General features: G+C 35.0%; 3 protein-coding genes across 4 annotated transcripts; 2 read left to right on the top strand and 1 right to left on the bottom strand.

Moving 5' to 3' along the window:
• Positions 1–3824: 3824 nt before the first annotated feature.
• LOC122588325 lies at positions 3825–11913 on the top strand. Its single transcript, XM_043760435.1, has 12 exons — positions 3825–3967; positions 4848–5460; positions 5776–6025; positions 6110–6265; positions 6348–6590; positions 6994–7116; positions 7378–7442; positions 9760–10317; positions 10391–10640; positions 10735–10890; positions 11022–11264; positions 11666–11913. Exons 2-11 carry the CDS (start codon positions 4880–4882, stop codon positions 11232–11234), a joined length of 2595 nt encoding a protein of 864 aa, XP_043616370.1. The 5' UTR covers positions 3825–3967; positions 4848–4879; the 3' UTR covers positions 11235–11264; positions 11666–11913.
• Positions 11914–12613: 700 nt separating this feature from the next.
• LOC122589959 (carbonyl reductase [NADPH] 1-like) lies at positions 12614–14381 on the top strand. Its single transcript, XM_043762288.1, has 4 exons — positions 12614–12811; positions 13187–13445; positions 13594–13788; positions 13903–14381. The coding sequence occupies exons 1-4, from the start codon at positions 12696–12698 to the stop codon at positions 14296–14298; spliced, it is 966 nt and encodes a 321-aa protein (XP_043618223.1). The 5' UTR covers positions 12614–12695; the 3' UTR covers positions 14299–14381.
• Positions 14382–20160: 5779 nt separating this feature from the next.
• On the bottom strand, positions 20161–22027 carry LOC122587341. Of its 2 annotated transcripts, XM_043759477.1 has the most exons (5): positions 21725–22027; positions 21550–21608; positions 20582–20699; positions 20405–20500; positions 20161–20293 (listed from the first exon to the last, which is right to left on the bottom strand). In XM_043759477.1, exons 1-4 carry the CDS (start codon positions 21961–21963, stop codon positions 20422–20424), a joined length of 495 nt encoding a protein of 164 aa, XP_043615412.1. In that variant the 5' UTR covers positions 21964–22027; the 3' UTR covers positions 20161–20293; positions 20405–20421. The 2 variants fall into 2 exon arrangements, with proteins under 2 accessions (XP_043615412.1, XP_043615410.1); XM_043759475.1 differs by having other exon boundaries at positions 20161–20500; positions 21725–22026.
• Between the last annotated feature and the right edge of the window lie 849 nt (positions 22028–22876).

Genomic DNA, 22876 nt, shown 5'->3' with positions numbered 1-22876 from the left:
GATTACAACGCTTGATTTTGATTTGTTGAAATGAACAAGAGAAAATGTCTTTATAGTTAGTTATAAAATTGGTACGTGGCTTGGAAAGAAATATATGATGAGAATGAAAGTTTTTTATTAAAATATATACTAATACTAATGTTTGTATTTGTTTGAATGTGAATGTAAGTATATGTGTGTGGCCGAATGGTGTCTCGTGAAAAAGACGAAATGAAGATAGATAAGAATCGACCAATTCGTAGTCGACGTGATTAGGAATTTATCACTCGCGCGTATTGATATTGTTGGGCGATGTCAATGAAATAACTAGGATATTTTATGAAACGGATATCCATGTAGACGGAACGTAGTTAAAAGCATTCATCCATTTATATCCATGTTCTTATGGAACATGTAAAAAGAGATATCTTTTTCTTTTTTTTTTTTCCTTTTTTTTAAGGTGAAATTTATTGGAAACTTCGTATCGTGATTTGACAACGGAAGGTCTAGCATATGTTGTCTTAATCGGGTCTGTGCTAGAAAGCTCCCTCGAAGTAGAAATGTCTATATTAAATACCCGATGAGGAAAACCCCCTACTCCGCCCGAAGGCACGACGATCAATAGGGGTAAACTCTGCCCCCTCAGACTTGAACATGGGTATACCTAAGCCAAACCCTCATAAAGGGACTTCCTTATATCCCCCCAAGGCTTGAACTCAAGACCTCATATATAAGAGGGTGATATTTTAACCATTGTGCTAATGCTCAAGAACTATATGTAAAAAGAGATATCTCAAAAATAATTTTATCAAAGCAAAACCACATCTTTAGATATGTAAATATGGAGGATTGTTCATATGAATCCTTGATTTATCCTCATCAATGGATGAGATTAATCCTCTTCTCCCTTCTCCTTGCCTTCTTCTCCAGCCACCGCCTCCTTCTCTACACCGGTGAGACAGCCGCATGCTACTACCTCCTTCTCCGGCGAGACAGCCGCCGTCACCACCACCTCCTCCTTCTTTTTCGACCACTAGCCAAGGTGCTGGCAGCAAGGGCGGAGCCCGTACCGTATCAAACCGCCACCATCTCTTGGATCATCGCCTATCAAATCCATAAGATTCCCATATGCGTCCCGTCGGAGATGATCGCTGATGTGACCAATTTATACCCATCGCCCACATCATTATTGGCCTATTTCCTATGTATTTTAAGTCGTTTTCGTATGCATTTGGCGCGTTTATGGTGTTTGTTAGTGTTTACAGGCTCTAAACAGGTTACGCGTTCATTTGGTGCAATTACGAAGGGTTATTGGCCTAGAAGTTGATTTGAATGATTGAGAGTTGATTTAAGTGGAAAAGACGGCGAAGCTCGGCTTGTATTCGAGATCGAAAGAAGTTTTTCTTGCACAAGCTATGACTGCGCCGCAGTGGATGGAGGCTATGCCCACTGCGCCGCAGCCAAATCCCACAGAATGTTATAGAACTAACCCCACTGCGCCGCAGTGGGGATGGCGATGAAGAGACTGCGTCGCAGTCAAGGAAACAAGAAACCAAGACATGGAATCAGACTGCGCCGCAGTGGAGGGTTCGTAAGCCCACTGCGCCGCAGTCACCTTGAAGTCAAAGTCAAAGCTACCTCACTGCGCCGCAGTGAGGGGATGCACATCTCACTGCACCGCAGTGAGTGCACGGGATCTAAAAGGTTTTGGACGAATTTTGCATCATTTTTTGAGAAGTATAAATAAGAAACATAACCCTAATTCCCAACTTATCAAAAATCTTTCTAGGAGCTGTTCTACAAGGGTTCTTCAATCTCCAATCAAGATAATTTCTTAGGCGGATTCGTTGAAGATTCACGAGCACCCATCTAGATCGCATCTACTTACTGTCTTGCAATTTATTTTTCATCAAACGATTGGTACATCATGTTTCTCTTGTATTTAAATTATTATTGGGGATTGATCATGAGTGGCTAAACGTTTAATCATCCACCTTGATGAAACGAGACGGATAATGTGATTGCAATATTTTTAATTCAAAAGAGTTTATTTAATTATCATTGTTCGTGATCTTGATGATTTTAATTCTTTTTATTAATTAATTTTGATATTGGTTGCATATAATTCTTCGTTGGTGGTACCAGTTGAATGTGTATGTGATTTTAAAACAGTTACTTGTCTATGAGTAATTATCACTAGTTCATGGTATGATAGTAAATATCATTTTAAGAAAAGATTAATTTTGTCAACGTGATTGATAGCGGTTGGCGGTACCACGTTATTGTCACATAGGTGCAATTGATAATTCGATAGTCAATAAAACTAATTGTTGGAAGAGTTGTCTTTGTTCTGGTGGTACCGGCTTGGGTAATTTAACTAGCAATTAGGTGATTTGGTATTTTGTTCACGGTTGGTGGTACCACGTGAGCACCTTAATCTTGTCACGATTATTTTTAAACTCTAGAGAATTTGTTCTTAATTAAATGCAATCACATTTGAAGTCGAGGGAAGTCAAGGTTGATGGCTTTTAATTATATTGTCTGAAGTTCTTTTTAATTTTATGCAATTTGACTTGCAAATCAAATTTTACTTTAGTTGTCAAGAGAATTTTCAAAGCAATACCCGTTTTCCAAACCATTTCATAAGCAACTAGTCATTTCCAATATATGAGAACGAACTCGGACTTATCTCTTAACTATATTACAAACGATCGGGTCCACTGCCCGTGAGTGCATAGTAGTGAGTTTTTAGGTAGTTCTAGTTTTATAAATTTAAAACTCGATTTTGCACATCAATCGCCGAAGATACTAGCGATGTCGCCGAAGATAATCTTTTCATGTGTAAGCTTAAATCTCATCCATTGATTGTTGTTGATTTAATGATTGAGATTAGATCCTTGGATTTCACTCAATTTCTTGGTTTCTTGTGAATACTACTCTGGAGATATGTTATAAAAAACTTCACTTTATAACTTTACTATGATCAGTATATACACCGTCTCATCTTTTTACAATCAAAAGTTGTTATTTTATATATTGACTATAGAATCAAGTGTTACATTTTTTCTAATTTTAAAAAAACAAAAGTCTCTAAACATAAATATTCTCAATGACAATACTTAAATATGCAAAAATTTTCAAATGAGGGATAAACATTAGGTGGGGCACTGAGTAGTTTACTCATCTCATATTCAAACCTTGAAGAAGTAGGATCTTCTTTTTCAAAAATTTAAATTTAAATCGATATCTACCCGTCGAGTGTTTTTTAGCACAACTCCGATCAAAACAACGTATAATTTGGACCAATGGAATTGGTTGCAGTATTTAACCTTGAGAATATCTTTTTGTATTCGAATCTCACTTTACCGTTATATAAAAAAAAACCCAACAAAAAACGTATAATTTACTCCTTCCTAGTTATATACAACGGTCTAGTTTTTCTTTATTTAGGTTGGGATTCGATTGCGACACTTATCTTTACTAACTTCTAAAACATTTGTTTTCTCTAATTTTTTATTCAAATAAGTATGTAATTGATAATTCCATAATCCATTTTATTTTATTCACTAATTCAAACATATGCACCTAAACATATAAATACTCTTAATAAAATTATGTATAATATACTCTTTCAACCTTTAAAATAACTAGTTCTCGTATATTACTAACTTTTACATAAAAAAAACTTTTACATTAATCTGTTAATCCTATGCATATTATGATTAGTGTTCATACACTCTATTATTACAGTGGTAATCATATGGTATATTCATAAAAAACACATGGTAACTAATGTGGTTCCCATTAATCATAGATCCTGGTGTTGTTGTTCCATGCTACACCACTAGATCACATCTTCCCCAAAATATATCTCACTTTTTTTTTTGGGTATGGGTACCTCAATATATTGCCTCGCTTCCAACAAATGGTTTGGCAAGGTTAGGCCGCCTCAAGTCGTTAAGTTCAAAGATTTCCATCGGATACTCAGGTACCCTTTTATTTCTGTTTTTATTAATTAGTGTATAGTTTTCTAGTTTAGTGGTACCCGTGTTGGCCTATCAACAATATATCTCTAACATATTATGCAGCAATTGGATTAACTAGTTTATTTTTTTATTTATATATGATAAATACTGTATGTATATAGTTTTGGATGATAAAATCTGATTACTGTGGGACCTTGTTTGAAAAAGTTAATCAGCTTAATTACCCATACAACTCCATATTAGTAGCTTAAAAGGGGCTAATGAATCTAAAACACATTTTCCTATCATAATCCCTTCATTCTTTCAGTTCGTATATATGCTTTGTACCAAGAGAACATTGAATTATAAAATAAAGACTAGAATATCTAAGGTAATCCGTGGTATTATCTTAGGTATGGCACGCGGGTTCGCCTCAAACTGTATGGCAACACTGCCACCAAGGTCATGGGTCGGCATCACGGGTTGTGAACCTTGCCTGAAACCGTGATGAAATTCGATGCTTTTGAGGTGTGCGAGGGTTTAAACGAGGGTTGGAGGTTTAAAAAAAGTAAAATTGAGGTGGCAACATGTGATTGGTAGAAATGAGTGTGGGTTGAGGGGCTGTGATACCAACACCCAGAATGCAATTCAGAAATGGGAATATATATGCACTATTTATAATATATCGCTAATTATTGTATTGTAATTTTTAGTTGTTACCTAAGGGACTTTGACCTACAAGTATTCGAGATAACCCTATAACCAAGATTTGTGGGTTCGTTGTGGACAAGTGTGTAGATATGTGGTGATACGTGTGTTATATTTGTCTTTCAAAGCAATATCCTTGATTAGTTAGTTGTTGTGGTATAACCAATATGAATGGAATTTTATGTTATTTTTTAGATTAATTGAAGGCAAGTGTCAAAGTCTCAAAGATGTCACTGGGAATTCGAGTGCCGGTTTTCTTATTAGCTATCCTGTTATTGGCAATGTGTGCTCAAAATTCTGAAGCTCATGTAACATTTGAAAACGGGTTGAAATCCATGGTGTATTTATCACCTAAAATAACCCTACACCCTGGTTCTGTCTCAAACAAGTTCTACTATGACATTGAGTTCCCAAAAGGTCATATAGGTATCAAGAGTTTCGATGCTGAACTTGTTGATGAAGCAGGGAACTCTGTTCCTCTTCACGAAACTTATCTTCACCACTGGGTTGCAATAAGATACTACCAACGTATCGGCATTAAAGATATAAAATATAATGTTAATCTTGGGTTCCGCCAATCAGATCACATTATTGCTAGAAATGGTGGAGTATGCAAGTATAGCCTTCCCCAGGTTTTTGGATTAGGAGCTGAAACGCGGAAAACATCCACATATGTTCCCGATCCTTATGGAATCGAAGTCGGTAATCCACTAGAAGTTCCTGTTGGATTTGAAGAGAGGTGGATGTTTAATATCCATGCAATTGACACTCGAGGCGCAGTAGATGCAATGGGATGTACTGAATGCAGGTATCATAATAAAAAATTATATATACGCCGGTAGCCTTTGGATCTGCTGGTATCATTTCCCCACTGCATATACTTTGTGGGCCCCTGTGGAGGACTTTTACTAGAAATAGGTCATAGGTTCAAATCCGTTCCAAATTCCACAAGGTGGTACCCAAAGTCAGGTGTTCATTGCCCGGGGCTGGTCCTTGGGGAAGGGTTGGTTGAGTCCAAAGGACCGCGTGGTTAGGGTTTCTTTGCTGATTTAAACCTTTTGCTAGAAAAACAATGATACAGACAAATAATGCAATATATGGTTTTATGTTATTGCTAATGCAGATGTAACTTATACAATGTAACAGAGGATGAGTATAGTCGTCCTTTGAAACCAAATTATGTGGGAGGCATTTTCTGCTGCTATGATGAAACACAATGCAAATTGAAAAACCATGTTGAAAGTGTGCAAAGAAACCTTTACTTGAAGTACACTGTTAAGTGGGTTGATTGGAGTGACTCTGTACTACCTGTTAAAATCTTCATCTTTGATGTCACTGATACCTGGCAGAAAACAGGAACCCATGATTGCCTAGTGAGTGATATTTTGACATTAAGTCATTGAGATCTCAGCATCTATATAGAAATATTCGTAAATAAGTAAAGGGTTACACTACAGGTCGAGTATGATGTTGAACAATCTACCGCTGAAGTCACTAATAATGATTACACCAGCACACGAAGATCAAGTGTGAGTTTTCCAACCGGCGGTGATGTCGTGTATGGTGTTGCACATCTGCACAGTGGCGGAATAGGTTCTGCACTATATGGAGATGTAATGCATACAATTTCTAGACTCGGGTTTTGTTTCTGTAGTTTATGTTCAATGGATGCTAACAAGTTTTAACTATATTCAGGATGGGCGGATTATTTGCTCGTCTAAGCCTATATATGGGCAGGGAAACAGTGCAGGAGATGAAGCTGGTTACATAGTTGGAATGTCCACATGTTATCCTAAACTAGGCTCAATGAAGATAGCTAAAGGCGAAATCCTAACTTTGGAGTCTAATTACAGCTGTGAGAAGAGCCATACTGGGGTTATGGGACTCTTCTATATTCTTGTTGCAGAGTCTTCATTAAATTTGAGTGATCCAGTTCAAGTAAGATTTCTACCCTTTATTTTTAATATTGGGACAAGCAAGTAAAAAATATTAGTCTTGTTTCTTAATTTAAAAATTTAATATTGCAAGTTCAGTTGTCCTTTTTATATCTTGTAGATACTTTATGCTTCCTAAATTTATTCTGGAAAATGTTTATACCAACATGGTTTGGGGTCAAATTATTCACAGTTTTTCAAATTCCAAAGTAATATATAAGAATTTCACGACACATGTAACATGAACATTTAGAGTACAAAGTCATCTTCTTAACATCAGTGTAACATGTTACGAATGGCTGGAGAAGAAAGTCTTTGTATGCAACATCTGTCTTTTGTTTTTGCATAGCATGCAGTGTGTTATATTTTAAATATATTTGTTGTAACTTCCTTGGATTGGTATGCAGATTCATGAAGAATCAAAAGTACCTATCTTCTTTTGGGGTGTAGCCGTGTTTGGATTGGCGATGTTTGCAGCTGTTGTAGTTGCATATCAAAGGAGGCAAAGTGAGGATGGCTATATTTCTATTGCAACTTGAACAACTTTCTTCTCTGATATAAGATGATCTGCTGCGATGCCACATGACTGGAACTGGTTGGTAAAACTATTAGTACATGAACATGCATAGGTGAAGAACTTGGGGATGTATCTCTATAGACATTAGACAGTACAATAAGGTCATTCATGTTAAATTGTAATACTATATGTTTTCAAGCCAAAATGTTCCTGCAAATATAAGAAAAGTTTATAAAAATGGTATTTTTGTGTAATATATTTAAATCTTTTGTAGAACCAGGGGCATATTTATTTGAATTTGCATCTGATAACAATGTGTGATACGTGTCTGCTAGAACAGTACATGGCCAATTAGTTATTAACATTAACAGTGCGAACAAAACAATTGCTTAATGCTAGTTTTACTGACAGAAACAATGTGCACACATGAATCATCTACATTAGGTAGGTACCGAATCCTAAATATATGCATGTAGACTGAGCTGTTAAACAACGGTAGTTTGCGAATTTCATGTTCAACCTTCGGATTTAGGTAACAAAATACTGCTTGAATACCTCTATATCAGCAATCATCCTATGTGGCCCAAATTTAGCTTAGTTGTCACTATTATGGGCAAGGAAACAGTCCAGGAGCCGAAGCTGGTTACATTGTTGGATTTCCACATGTTATCCCAACCCAGGTGTTGGTGTATGAATCTCTTTCATTTTGTGAGATCTAAAAGTTGTTGTAATTTCTTGATTTGGTCTACAGACTCATGAAGAATCAATAGGGCCAATCTTCTTTTGGCATGTACCGGTGTTTGGATTTGCAATTTTTGCAGCTGTTGTTGTAGCTGCTTATTGAAGAAGAAAGCAAACTGAGAACGGGTACTTTTCTGTTGCACTGAACATCTTCTTTCTTTCATTCAAGATGATGGAGATGCTCTGCATCATAAACCTTACTGTTCAATGACAACATATGCCTTGCGCATAAATATGTGAAAAACATAAGGGTGTATTACTAGGGAAAAAAATTCAGCAGGTCTAGTTTATTAGTGTAATTAATCTTGTTGATTATGTTAAGGATTATAGTATTGCAGTGATTATGTTAACCTCTGTCTTATTCAAAATTAATTATTCCAGTATCCGACCCATTTCTTTCTGCAAATATCCTGGCTGGCTGAAATTTCTGGTTACCAAATAGTTAGCTATCAAAAAAATGTGCAGTATATTATGACAAATGTAGGAAAAAAAAGAGTAGATAGATAGGAAGGGGATTCCCTCAAGTTAGACTAACATGATTAGTCATGTTAGGCTAACCTTGGCCCTTGGATGAAAATCAATGGTCAAGATTCAAAAATAATGATTGAATCTTAGCCATTGATTTTCAATCTAAGGGTCAAGATATCCCCAACTTAACTCAGGTTATAAAAATAACTTGAGAGAATCTGTCTCCGGATGTATATGTATAAATCCACCACAAACCTGTCACCGGACCACCATCCTACACACCACTAAACGGTAGTTTGATTTTTTTTTTTTTTTATCAACTTGACATGTTAATTCAAAAGTTGACTTTTGACTTTAATGATCAAATCTAATCATTTTTAAAAGCTTTTTCATAAAAAAAAAATACAGGGAAATAATGGTGAATAAACTCGCTCGTTATCGGACTGGTCCAACAGAAGATAACGTGGCATTATGGTTAAAAGGACATGGAAAACGTCAAAACGATATAAACCTTTGACCTTTGTTTTCATGTTGCATGTGTCTCGCTACTTAACTAACGGAGACAATAAAAAACTAAAAGGCAAAGTTATCGTTTGCAAATTTGTATTCTCTTAATACTAAACAAAATTATAACTTTTCAAACCAGTTCTAGAAACTAAAAAATCACATCATCTATCTATCTTCCATCTTTTTTTTTTTTTTTTTTTCATCTTTAACAGCACTTCGTTCTTTTATAAAGTGAAATAATAATGGAAAGAACATAATGATTAAGAGAGTGACAGTTACCAATAACACTTATTTAAATACTCTTTTTGATTGTTCAAACAAAACATGTCATGGAGTCATGCATTGGTCACACACTTCACACTACTCTCACAATAGTCAACTTTGAGATCTGATTAATTTTAGTTTCAGCTGTGTTTCCATTGCTTGTCTTATCTTATCTCACTATCATATAAATATATAATATCATATATATGTATAGATTTGTCTATGAGTCTATCTATATATGTGTGTGTTAATATTGTTGTATCATCATATGATCATATCACAATCAATAAACAAGCTCCCCCAAAAAACCTACAACCATTCTGTCACTACTTTGGATTCTCTCTTGTGTATTTTTGTCGACCTTTTCCTACAACCGAGCATCGAACTTACTCGAAAAAGTTGGACTCTCGGTATGTCTTACTTTTGGTTTTTTATTAATGGTATTCTGTAAAGTCTGCTGATCTGATCAGATGTGGTTGTCTCTTTAATCTGCATGATATATTGTCTTATTTGCGTATACTCTTTCACTTTGTATATCTGTTTGAACAAACAATGTGAAAATTTTACTATTAACAAGTAATATTAACATATGTAAACACATAAAATTTTTAGTTTTTATGGTAGAGCCGAAATAAGTAAAATTTCATTTTCTTTCATCAGATTAGTTAAGTTGAAGTAATCAAGGATCAAAGATGTCACATGGTACTCAAGGTTTCGTGTGCTTGTTAGCTTTTGTGTTATTGGCAATATGTGCTCAAAGTTCTAGAGCCCGTGTGACAATTGAGAAGGGGGTAAAATCCATGGTGTATTTATCACCTAAGATAACCTTACATCCGGGTTCTGTTTCAAACAAAACATACTATGATATAGAGTTTCCGAAAGGACATATTGCTATAAAAAGTTTCAATGCTGAAATTGTGGATGAAGCAGGGAACCCTGTTTCGCTTAAAGAAACGTATGTCCACCATTGGACTGCGATAAGATACTACCAACGTAAGGGCGTTAAAAATCTTATTATGGCTGGGAATTCTGGATTATGCAAACAAGGTCGCTCCCAGATTTTTGGAATGGGTTCAGAAACACGAAAAACATCTACATATGTTCCTGATCCTTATGGAATCGAAGTGGGTAATCCGCTTACGGTTCCTGCTGGTTATACAGAGAAATGGATGTTTAATATCCACGCGATGGACACTCTTGGTGCAGTGGATCCAATAGGATGTACTGAGTGCAGGTATCAATATGATATCGAATTTGTTACAGAGTCTAGCATATAGTTTCTGATAACTTTTTCTTAAAAAATGCAGATGTAACTTATATAATGTGACAGTTGATAAAGATGGTCAGCCTTTGAGACCGAATTATGTGGGAGGGTTATTCTGTTGCTATGATGGAACACAATGCAAAGTGAAAAATGGGCTTAAAAGTACTAACAGAAACGTTTACTTCAAGTACACAGTTAAATGGGTTGATTGGAGTGATTCCATAATACCTGTTAAGATCTTTATACTTGACATCATGGATATCTGGCAGAACACAGGAATCCATAATTGCTTAGTAAGTTACTGAAACTTGATTAACACCTATTTAGTATAGTTTCCACGTTTTGTCTCATCTTGATGATCAATTATTAAAATGTTAAACCTTACAGTTTGAATATGATATTAAACAATCTACCACTGGAGCTGGTACTAATGACTCCATCAGCACTCGAAGAGCAAGTGTGGGTTTCCCAATTGCTGGTGACGTCGTTTATAGTTTTGCACAACAGTACATAGGTGGAGTAGGTTCTACTCTATATGGAGAGGTAAAGTTTTTCTATATTCATAATCGTATTGTAACTGGGTTTGAGTCAAAAGTATCTAGCACAAGTAACATATAATTTTTTGTTACATATCTGCAACACAATTTAAAGCAAATAATGTTGACTTTATGCAGGATGGACGGGTTCTTTGTTCGTCTAAACCCATATATGGGCAAGGAAACAGTGTGGGAGATGAAGCTGGTTACATTGTAGGAATGTCAACGTGTTATCCGAAACCAGGTTCAGTAAAGATAGCCAAAGGTGAAAACCTAACTTTCGATTCTAACTACAGCAGTCAAAAGAGCCATACTGGAGTTTTGGGCCTCTTCTATCTTCTTGTTGCATAGTCTTCTTTGAAACTCAATTATCCGGTTTAGGTAAGAATTCCACCCCTTATTTTTAGACTATTTGAGTATCACGACAATTAAATTGACACATATGTCAAGTCTAATGTTTGAAATTTTGTTAGATATCTAAAACACTTTTCACAAGTTATGTTGGGCAAATACTAAGATAAGTAGTCCCTTTGTCCACAAAAATAACAGAACATCTATAGTTTGACTTCAAGCCTTCAAGGTAATGAGGTCAAACTTAATGCGTTACAATTGACATGGATTTCACTATCTTAATCTTTATCTTATCTCGATATCTTGATTTTTAATATAATAAAAGAAGGTTGTCCTAATCACTAATTAGCCAATCATAGCCTTCTGATTCCTCACATTAGCCTTTGCTTATGTCATTAAGTGTAATTTTCTTATATCTGGTACGTCTGCAGATTCATGAAGAATCGGGAGTAATGATCTTTTATGGGATGTAGCCATGTTTGGATTTGTAATTTCTGTCACTAATGAAGTTGTATATCGAAGAAGAAAGCAAAGCCAGGATGGGTACCTCTCTATGGCAACTTGAGCAACTTCTTTCTGTGATTTTGAGATTACAGTTGTTTGACTTTAGTTTTACAATGAATGTGTGAAAGTCATACAAAAAGGTGTATTACTACTATATAAAGCTTGGTTAAATTTATCAGTGTCCTCATGTAGTTATATGAATGATGAGTTTGTAATATTCGTTCCATATCTTATGTTTTCACATAATAAGTAGCAATGTCCTAATATTACAATTTCTTTTTAGTAGTTAGCTTGTTGATAACAGCCCCCTTACTATTGTTAGCGTTTTTGCCATTGGGATAATTGTTTAAAAAATAACTTTGTAGGGTCTGATAAAAATTGTGTCTGTGAGACAACTTGGCAAAAAATCGTTCTTAGTAGTGTTGAGATTATGCCCAGACCCACCAAGCTCGCCACTTCCTTATCAGGTAAGCGATGAGGGGAACCAGTGACACAAAGCGACAAGACACTGCATATGGTTTTTGAAGGCAAAGCGACGAGCACTGTCACTTACGAGACCATTGGGAGCCCTCTTACATATATTGAGAAGAATGATTGTGGCCCATACATTTTGTTACTTGGTAATTTCAATTGGGCTCTAAAATAATTATCGTAAGTTAAAATCTTACGGAGTATATTGTACCATAGAAATATTTACATATATTCATGTATCTAGTAAAAATAGAGCATATTCACCGGGGCATTGCATGGATGTTAATGGTTGCATGAATAGATACCTTGTGATTCTCTCATCCTCAAATTAACCTCCTTTCTTCTCCCTCAAGAATACAGGATTATATGCATATTCATATTCGAGATTTGATTCCACTACTCTCTTTCTTTTCTCTCGTGAATTGTATATTAAATGCAATTTTATAATTGAAAGTTGATTCGATTTCATCTGATCTGATCAATGCAATGGCAGATTCTACAGAGAAACCAATGGATAAAAGGGAGAGAGCTAAAGAACGTAGAGAGAAACGTCGTCAAGAGATCTCTCTAATTCGATCTATTCCTTATTCAGATCACCAGAGGTATAAGTGCATTTCTACTTGATTCTAGTTAGATCACATAGCCATTTTGATTTATCGGGACGTGTAGGAGAGTGTATAGAGGACAAATGGACAATAGAAATTAAATATTAGTTTGAATATATAATTGCTTCCCATAGAACTCAATTTTTAGAAAAATTGTTGGTTTCATTTTGCTGGATTTGTTTTGCTACATTTTCGTATAATTTGGATCTGGTGTTTCTCTCTTTTATCTAACAAGTTCATGCATTAAAATAGTATGAAGGTAAAGGTAAAAAAAAAGCTATTACGTTCAGTTTTCGTATATGATGTGCATGTTTTGTCAACTTATCTATGTGCACATAGGGTAAATGTTGATTCATAATATGTAAACATTAGGTGGTGGTCTGCGGAAACTATAGCTGTGGTAACCGGTGCAAATAGAGGAATTGGATTTGAGATTGCTCATCAGCTGGCATTGCAAGGGATAACAGTCGTTCTTACATCAAGAGAGATTGCTGTTGGTGAAGAATCAGCAAAGGTCCTACAAGAAGGCGGCTTGAAAGTGGTCTTCCATCAACTGGATGTTCTAGATCAAGAATCAATCGATACCTTTTGTGCCTGGATAAAAGAAAACTATGGTGGTATAGATATTCTGGTAATAGCAGCAATTGTCACACCTCTTTTGATAGTTAGAAAAATAACTTTTTGAACTTGAACATTTAATTCAAAAAAAAAAAAAAAAGAACAAAGAAATCCTTTCTATAGGCATTTCTTGTAATAATCAATGCAAACTACTTGTGCAGATTAACAATGCAGGATTCAACCATAATGTCGGGTCAGAGAATTCTGTTGAATTTGCTGATAAAGTCATCGCTACAAACTATAATGGCACCAAAAATATGATTAAAGCCACCATCCCATTGATGAAGCCTAACCCTGCAGGTGCTCGAATTGTTTCAGTAAGCTCGAGACTAGGAAGACTTAATGGCAGGAAAAATGTATGTGTAATCTTTCGTCTTTCTCAAACTATATTAGCTTTACTAGATTATTTGTTCTTATGATTACTACTTATTTACAATGCAATACATTTAATTAATGAATTTTGATATTAGAGAATTTCTGATGATGAATTGAGACAACAACTAGAAGACCCTGACTCAATAACAGAGGAGCTAATTGATGGAACAGTGAATAAGTTCCTGGAACAAGTGAAAGATGAGAGTTGGACCTCTGGAGGATGGCCTCAAAACAATACAGACTATTCACTGTCAAAACTTGCAGTGAATGCATACACAAGGCTGGTGGCCCGGGAACTTGCAGATCGACCAGAAGGTGAAAAGATTTACATCAACTGCTACTGCCCAGGTTGGGTCAAGACTGCCATGACTGGTTGGGCAGGTCAGATTACACCTGAAGAAGGAGCTGACACAGCAATATGGCTTTCCTTGCTTCCAGATATGCGTATAAGCGGCAAATTCTTTGCTGAAAGGCGTGAAATACATTTCTGATAGTAGTCACCTTGAAGTATGCCATATACACCTTCCTTGACTAAAGAGCATTATACGTGAAAGCTAAATTTGATTTAATGATCCTACTTTTTGATCTGTAAACTTTGTAGATGATTTGAGAAGAAGAAACTTGTTGGGCAATCAGAAATGTTTGTTCTTTCTGGTGTAAAAATTATTGTAACACTTAGAAGTGTCATTTTCTATTATTTAGACCTCGTTTTGTATGTGACTATTGGAAAAACTTGAAATCCATTGTAATCCCTATAACTCGATATTATTGGATAAACTTGGAACTCAAAAATCATGAACCAAAAGGACCACTGCCTCCACAATTTGAAGAAAGCCAACCAAACTTTAAGCCAGCTGAACGCATACCCACAAAGAAATTGACGAAACACTAAACAAAAATGAAACAGCCATCCGAGTATTAAGGTCTGAAACACATCAAAGAACGTCTGAAACCAGAAATTAAGGTCTGAATCACATCAAAGAAGGAGCAAATATCTTAAAAACTGTCAAATTTGAATCAGTACCCACTAAATGCACTTGACGACATATCTCCCAGTTTTCTTTTCGAAAATTTTGTCTTTATCAACAAGAAATGTAGCTTGAAGTTGTCCATGTCTTGTCTCGAAATGCCCCTCCTCCGGATCAAAGATGCAATCATTCGGGACCTTTACCTCTTTGTTGATTGAAACATCTTGACCCAATAAGTCCTTCCGGGCGCCAGTAATGAACAAAGTTCGTTCTTGGATCTCCACTTTAAGATCATCCTTCTCATAACCGGGAACATCCACCAAAAATACAACTTTGTAAGGAAGGAACCTTTGCTCTGCTTTTGTTATTTAGGCAACTTAATTCTTCTAACTTAATGTGTTTTCATGTTTATTAGGACCTTGGGTGCTACTTGTTGATGAAGCAGGGACTAAAGCTGGATTTATAAGAAGATGAAGCTTTGGACTACTGAAGAAAAAAGATGAAGAATAAAGGGTGTCTTGTGTAACTTTGTGGTCTATATATGTAACCTTAAACCTATGCCTAGGTTATCAGTCATCCCCTAACATTCTTTGCGCCTCTTTTTTAGCCGTTATAGTATTTCTCTTTCTTTCAATCAATCATGTAATCGTTTTGGGGATCTGTTCAAATTTATCTTGTAATAACTCTTTTTATTTCTATTTTAGTCATCTAGCTTCTTCGTTAATCATGTGTTTCAAGCTTTGTTTCAGTTTATTTATCAAATCTTCTGTTATTATTATCAAAATCTATATCAGCTTCAACTAATTTTATCAGCTTTCTCTGTTATCAAATGCTCAACAGCCAGATCACTCAGCTGGAGGATCATTGAGGCCAGTGTCCGGATTTCTAAAAGCTCTAGAAATAATAACCATAAAAATCAATATTAAAGCATATTATTCAATGAAAAAAAATACTCGTAATCCAAGAATCACATGATAATAAAGAAACACCTATAAATTTTGTCATGTCATCTTCGGTAGAGGCTAGCATGGATTCAAACTTAAGCTGCTGCAGAGCATCGATGTGTTCTTTTCTTAAGCTGCTGCATGATTTCAAACTTCGGTAGAGGCTAGAAGGGGTTGAATTTGCAGAGAAAGTAAAAGAACGGGATGTCACCTTTTGAGCCATAGTAGGGAATCCACATCTGAGACTTTTGGCAAACATTCTGGTAGCCATTTAACTGGAACAAAATATTCAACAATTTAGATCATTACCAACTATGATTTCGAACTCTATTAACATTGTTTATGAAAAAATAAAAAAAAATTTCCAATTGAGTATTTATTATAGCTAACATAACATATAATGGTAATAAACACTGTCTCTCTTTTTCGGGGTATTTATATGCGGTAAGTATATGGGAACACTCTGGTCCCATATACCATCTTTGTACCAAGAGCGCATACTGCATAAAACTCATGTCCGGTAAGGAGGGATGGCAACGGGTCGAGGTTAGGTAATCCCGGACCCGATTACCAAATATTCGTCCCAGACCCAGACCCGATAAGTCCCCGTTTACGTAACAACCGTTGGGTAATAGTTTCCCCACAGATAATCGGGAATCCATTAAATTATTTACTACTTTGAAATCTTTTTAGTTACTAAAAAATTTTACGCGAAATATACAAGCAAAGTAGTAAATGAAGAATCTACTGTGGGGATACTATACGTAAAATATATATTGAGCTAACGTTCACAGACATTTCAGTAGGTTTTTGTGCACTTGGTGCAATGACATAATCAGAGAGTGTGGTTAAATTGAAAGTAAGAACAAGCATCTTGTGTAAAAAATAGTGCGGAGTATCATTACGTAATGCCATATGGGTAGATGGTTTGGGGCGAATTTTGAGTGTATGGGTTGGGTATGCGGGTTTTCATCTAATACCATCCCCGGACCTGAACCCACAAAGAAAACTAAAACTATCCTCATACCCGGCCCTAGACCCGTAAATCCAGACCCGAACTAGAAATGTCGGGTTTTGGATTTCTCCATTGGAGACGTCTTTTTTTTTTTTTGTCACCCCTACCGTTAAGTCACCATTCTCATATATGGATAACATGATATAGTTTTTCCATTTGCTTGACAGGTTTTGAAACTATAACCCCCGGTCTTCATTTGTGGACACATATGATCACACGACGGTGATATGGTTTCACCCCATTGCTAGTTTGCTACCGTCTCTCTTTTTCCCAAAACAGATAAGTGGATTGATGTATATCAACTTTATATTAACATATTAATGTATATTACAACTTAACAACTTCTGACAGAAAATATACTCACACACTTACACAAAGCGTTTTGCTCTCTAACTTTCTGATTACTTGATTAAAAACAAAAGGGATAAGTATCTTGTAATGTAACAAACTTTGAACGAATGTCTATAGTAGGAAATAACTAAAGTTGTGTGTATTGTATGTAAACACCTCGAAAATAATGTTTATTGTATGTAAGAAAATGTATTCAACTAATTAAAATCAGACAAGTGGCACCCCTATATGGTTGTCACATATGTTTTCTTACATATAATAAACATTTTGTAAAGTTGTTTACATATAATACACAAAACTTTAGTTATTTCCTACTATAGACATTCGTCCAAAGTTTGTTACATTCCAGGAAACTTAAAATACAGAGACTTATATAGGAAAAAACCAACGTGCATGTCTAGAACTATTGTTGGAATATGATCACGTAAAATGAACGTATGTCTGAAAAGTATTTAAGTCTACAGGGTCACACCTCAACGTGAATGTAACTATAATTAATTAATATATTACATGTAATTTATTAATTAATTTGATCACGAAAAACTAATGGTCGTCTATTAAATGTTAATAGTTAACGGTACTTAACTTACGGACTTAACGGAGGAGATAATTGTGATTGGATGAAAAATTAAGAAACCCTCTAGAAACTTCCTAGAGGGGGACGACCAACATTAAGGGTTTTTAGAAAACCCTAAACTTGTTTTTCAAGTAAATCTTTAGCTATAAATACAAACCAATTCTTAAGGTTTTTTACACACAATTATTAAGGTTTTCTAAAACCCTAAAATTCTCTCCTCCTCTCTCTCTCTTGGCTTCGGCCGATCCTCACAAACACAAAGGGTTTCAGGTTTTGTTTGGTTCGTGTGAAAGGGTATTAACAAAGGGTTGTTTGTTCGTGATCAAGTACTAGCATACATACATTCCAACGTTATGTGTGCAATCGTAGAGAGGTTAATTTAAACCTTTTTCTTGCTTTAATCTCTCCAATTTAAAATACATATTCTATACTTGGTTAATTAATTAAACTGCATAAATCTTATCTTTCGTTGTACGCTTTATGATTTAATTTAATAATAGTTATATAACCCAACTAACTATGTTACCCACAAGGCCACAAACATAAATTACTCCAAGTAAACATAAGAGTCGGTCAAATAATATGACCACTTCCTGATGCCAGCTACTTGATAATTAAAATACTGTAACTACTAAAAACACAACCAAAGTTCACGTGCATTATGATAATTAATTTCAACATATCAAACTAACTCCAAACTCCAAAGTATCCAGTTTGACTCCACGATTATAGCAAACAAGAACGTGATAAAACATTAAGACGATGTGTACTTATGCACAATAAATCGAAAGAAATCCAAGAAAGCTGGCTATGCAAAGTTATGAATCCAATACTAACTATTTAGGCTAGATGCAAAGGTAAACAAAGCTTTTCCATTCAGTCATCCTATAAAGTGTGCATGTTCTGTCGAACTATGTTTATGTACATAGTGTAAATGTCGATATATTTTATGTAAACATTAGATGGTGGTCTGTGGAAACTATAGCTGTGATAACTGGTGCAAATCGAGGAATTGGATTTGAGATTGCTCACTAGCAGGCATTGCACGGGTTAACAGTTGTCCTTACATCAAGAGAGACTGCTGTTGGTTAAAAATCAGCAAGGGTCCTACAAGAAGGCGGCTTGAAAGTGGTCTCCATCAACTCGATGTTTAGATCAAATATCAATTGACACATTTTGTGCTTGGATAAAGAGATTACGGTGGCAGCACTACTCACACCGGCCTCTTTTGATTGTTAGAAGGATACATTTTAAACTCGAACATTAAATTCAGAAAAAAAAAAAAAAAAAACTCATGCACCATCCTTGCACATCATTCACAAGATATAGCTTCTCCACTTGCCTTTGGCAATTAAGTTTTGAACCTGTGACATGCAACCTTCATCTTTGGGCCCATGTGATCATATGGTGGCGAAAAAGATGTGTACGGGTCAAAAACCGGCCCGAACCCTACAAACCCGTGACTCGCAGATGCACCAAAACGAGAACCGTCACCCGGCCAGTTACCCTCTCGGGCAGGTCGGCTCGCGCCAAATGTTAAAACTATTTTATGTTTTACTAGCTAATTAACCCGGGTTTAACCCGGTCATCTCAATCAAAGTTTTATAAAAGCGCATTTTCGCCACCGAAGTTGCGATAGTCTAAGAGCACCCGTCTCCTCAAAATAGTATATCTTATAAGTTATAATTAGTTTATTAACTCGCATAATATGTGAATAATTAAAAATATGTTATGATAATATTATTTAGACGATGAAACTTATAAGACAATGTATAATTTATTAGAGTTTTTCTCTAAAAAATTAAAAAATATATATCTTTAAAAAAAAATTATAAAATAACAAAAACAAAAATGCAATAAATTTTAAGAATAAAAGTGTTTATGACACATAAGTAAATTAAAAAAAAAAAAAACTTAATATTAAGAAATAATTTAGATGTGACAAATAAGCAATATTTATGGAATGATGATGTCACAACAATCATCTTTTATTTAATATAAAGATAACGATTATGTTTATATCTTGATATTTATCGAGTATAAATATATATTTTATATTTGTTTACAATTCGGTCATTTATTTGGTGTATGCAATGAAAATATGGATAACCTCAACTAATAACTTCTATCACCTAGGTTTTGATTTAACATGGGTTAAATGGGTCAACAGGACCAACCTATTTATTAAGTGGGTTCACTTTAAGTTGGGGTATATGAACCCGCCAAGCCGTTAAATCAAACACGATACTATTGCCACCCGTACTATAACCATATCAGATTCAGATAGCAAAGATTTATGGTGCATATTTTCTGATATAACCGATTTCTTTTGCCTAATACAGTAACACCATAGTATTAGTGATGGAAAAGGAACATTTATAGCATATCTAACTTATTTTCAAATAGACAATAGCATAGTTCACATAACATCATATTATTTTTTAAATCCACATGTATAGTTGTTACATATTAATATATGATATACAACAACAAAAAACTGTCGGAAAGTATGATATTTTACATTTCAGATATGACATGTCCATCTTTTTTCGTAACAAATATGCTCGTCACCTAAATCGGACATTGCTCTAAAGTATTTATAACTGGGTAAATCATAATCATATGAGGTTCCTGGATGATAGCCAGATTGTACAAAATCAATGAGATCAAGAACAGTTCAAAGAGGCAATCAGAATCTACAAAAAATGAAATAAGAATACAACAGTTCCTCCAGCATCGCACCTTTCTTTGGAAAATCACTAGAAAGCGCTATTGAGATAGAAGTACAAGCCAACAAGTGCTACGGCCCCAACTGCAATTGCTATTGGCAATGCTTTCCTGGAAAAAAAATTAGAAAATTTTGATGAGTGTTGGTTCTTAAGTTCTCTGTGTGTGTGTGTGTGTATGTTTGGGGTTTACCCGATGGCTTCATCTCTTTGGAGTTCAGCTTTCCGGGCCTTTCTAACATCCGTTGAATTAGCATTTTTAGTCACCGGAGGTGTGTATTCCCTAAACCTTCTTTTTGGGGCAGCACAAACTGCAATGGTTTATACATTTAATACCAATAGAAAAGAAAGATATATGGATCCATGATATGCATAACCTATGTGCGAACTAGGTATTGTACAAGCTAAGTATTTAACTCCGATTCAAGCAAATTGTAACTTGAATCCTAGTTAAATACTTGTTCATAGATGACCTTTTATGGTCCACAGGTGGCAACTTTAAACCATTTACTTATGAACAGGTTGATTGGGGTCCTGTATGGCTTAACTATCACGAGTAAAATACTAGCTAAGAATGAAACAGGTTGACGGGTCGTACTAACTCGTTGCAAAATCTATATTAAAGGCATAGAAGCTCCAAAATCATTTTATTAAAAATAAAGAGTGATCAGATTCGAAACCAGTTACTAACTGAAAAAAGCCACAATTTTTACCAGAAACGATTCATATCAACTCAACACGATTTCACGCATGACAAAAGTACCCCTTTGACTGACTACACGACTCATCTAACCTACCTATGTTCCACTCCTATCTCTACATACCCATGTCATACCACACGATTCACATGTTTCAGTCCTAATTCGGACTTGAAGCCACAACGATTAACCTAAATACCACATCATTCATAGTAATGGGCAATTAACATCTGCAACACTAGTTTACTGTAACTTGAATAAAATTAACTAGAAAAACAACATTTTTGCCCCAACTCATACATGTACATATGTAATCATGGGTCTAACAAGTATAAAGTAGTGATCATTGACTCTATTAATTTATCTTATTACAGTATTTAAAATCACAACAATACAGAATTACAAGTGACAAGTAAATATATATAATGCTTGTATTTAAAAATATTACGAATTCATTTCATACCAGGGCAAAAGTACTTATCAGGAAGCTTCTCAAATGGGGTTTTATCATTATATATATACCTGCAACACTCATCCAAAAACATACACACGTACACAAAATTTCATAAGAAAAATATAATCAAACAAAATTAATACACACAAAAAGTGGGTCATAATAATTAAATGAATTACCATACCCGCAGTCACGACAAATGTAAGCTTGCTTAGAGGCAGCTCGCATAGCAAACTTGGGTGGTATTGAAGCCTTGTGACGAGGAAGCAATAACTGAAGAGACGGCGAGAGATAGAATGATGAGTTCATAATCGATAGATTGGCCGGGCGACGAAGGCCTGCATTGCTGCCACCTGTAGCGGCAGGAGATATAGAAGATGATGATCGGGTAGTTGGTAGCCTGAGTGGCGTTTGGAGAGCCATACTTTCTTTTTGGATGGATGGCAGGAAGGAGATGGATAAGTATATAGAGATATAGATATAGATTCATGTACTGTATTGTCACGACATTTGGGTGGGTTGGATAAAGCGTGGAGGCCATGCTCCCCACACAATTGAATGTGGAAGGGGATTCTCTCAAGTTCTCCCAACTTGATTAAGATTTTGATCCTTAATTGAAAATTAATGGTCAAAATTTAAAGTTAATGATTGAATTTTAGCCCTTGATTTTTAATCAATCAAGGGTTAAGATCCTCCCAACTTGACTAGTCAAATTGGGAAAACTAGTCAAGCTGGAAGAACCGGAAAGAATCCTCATTCATTGAATGCACATCTTTTAACTTTTTTGCTTTCCTTGTATTTGAGTTTTTCTTGTTTGTTTGTTGCTTAGTTGACTTCTTCTACGTATATGTTTCTTTAATAATCCTCTTAAAAGTTTTACATTTATTATTAACCGAAAGGAATCAATTTAACAATATAATGATACTTCCACTTTCAATTCTTCTGAATTTTTAAAAAGAACTTTTCTAACTTTGAATCGAAATAATTGTGTTTGTGTTAAATGACATTTGATGAAACTTATATCAATTAATAGTGTTTTTAAGTATTTTCATTAGTATAACTTTTTCACCAAGTCTTATCTAACATAATATATATATATATATATATATATATATATATATATATATATATATATGTACGAGACATAAATCAAAAGAATGTTGTCTAAGTGACTTTCATTGTTTTGAAACGGACCTGGATTTAAGCAATGCTTTTACAGGAACCCTTTTTATTATTTCAGTTTACAATTCCAAAGGAATGTTGTCTGACTTTTTGTTTTACTTTAGGTTTTTCATAAGAAAACAAAAATTTAATTATTACTATTACTCGTATGTTA

The sequence above is a fragment of the Erigeron canadensis genome, chromosome 2, assembly GCF_010389155.1.
Source record: "Erigeron canadensis isolate Cc75 chromosome 2, C_canadensis_v1, whole genome shotgun sequence".
Lineage (NCBI taxonomy): Eukaryota > Viridiplantae > Streptophyta > Magnoliopsida > Asterales > Asteraceae > Erigeron > Erigeron canadensis.
The sequence above is the reverse complement of the archived record's forward strand: the minus strand, read 5'-3'. Positions and strand labels throughout refer to the sequence as shown.

What these genes read in the sequence shown, in the direction of transcription:
- LOC122588325 (XM_043760435.1), top strand. Translation starts at nt 4,880, where the DNA reads ATGTCACTGGGAATTCGAGTGCCGGTTTTCTTATTAGCTATCCTGTTA. An exon ending in CAGGAACCCATGATTGCCTA is followed by an intron (nt 6,026 to 6,109) that starts GTGAGTGATATT and finishes GTTACACTACAG; the next exon opens with GTCGAGTATGATGTTGAACA. An exon ending in CAGGAATCCATAATTGCTTA is followed by an intron (nt 10,641 to 10,734) that starts GTAAGTTACTGA and finishes TAAACCTTACAG; the next exon opens with TTTGAATATGATATTAAACA.
- LOC122589959 (XM_043762288.1), top strand. Translation starts at nt 12,696, where the DNA reads ATGGCAGATTCTACAGAGAAACCAATGGATAAAAGGGAGAGAGCTAAA. An exon ending in CCTTATTCAGATCACCAGAG is followed by an intron (nt 12,812 to 13,186) that starts GTATAAGTGCAT and finishes TGTAAACATTAG; the next exon opens with GTGGTGGTCTGCGGAAACTA. An exon ending in ATGGTGGTATAGATATTCTG is followed by an intron (nt 13,446 to 13,593) that starts GTAATAGCAGCA and finishes CTACTTGTGCAG; the next exon opens with ATTAACAATGCAGGATTCAA.
- LOC122587341 (XM_043759477.1), bottom strand. Translation starts at nt 21,963, where the DNA reads ATGGCTCTCCAAACGCCACTCAGGCTACCAACTACCCGATCATCATCT. An exon ending in TACATTTGTCGTGACTGCGG is followed by an intron (nt 21,609 to 21,724) that starts GTATGGTAATTC and finishes TGAGTGTTGCAG; the next exon opens with GTATATATATAATGATAAAA. An exon ending in TGATAAGTACTTTTGCCCTG is followed by an intron (nt 20,700 to 21,549) that starts GTATGAAATGAA and finishes AAACCATTGCAG; the next exon opens with TTTGTGCTGCCCCAAAAAGA.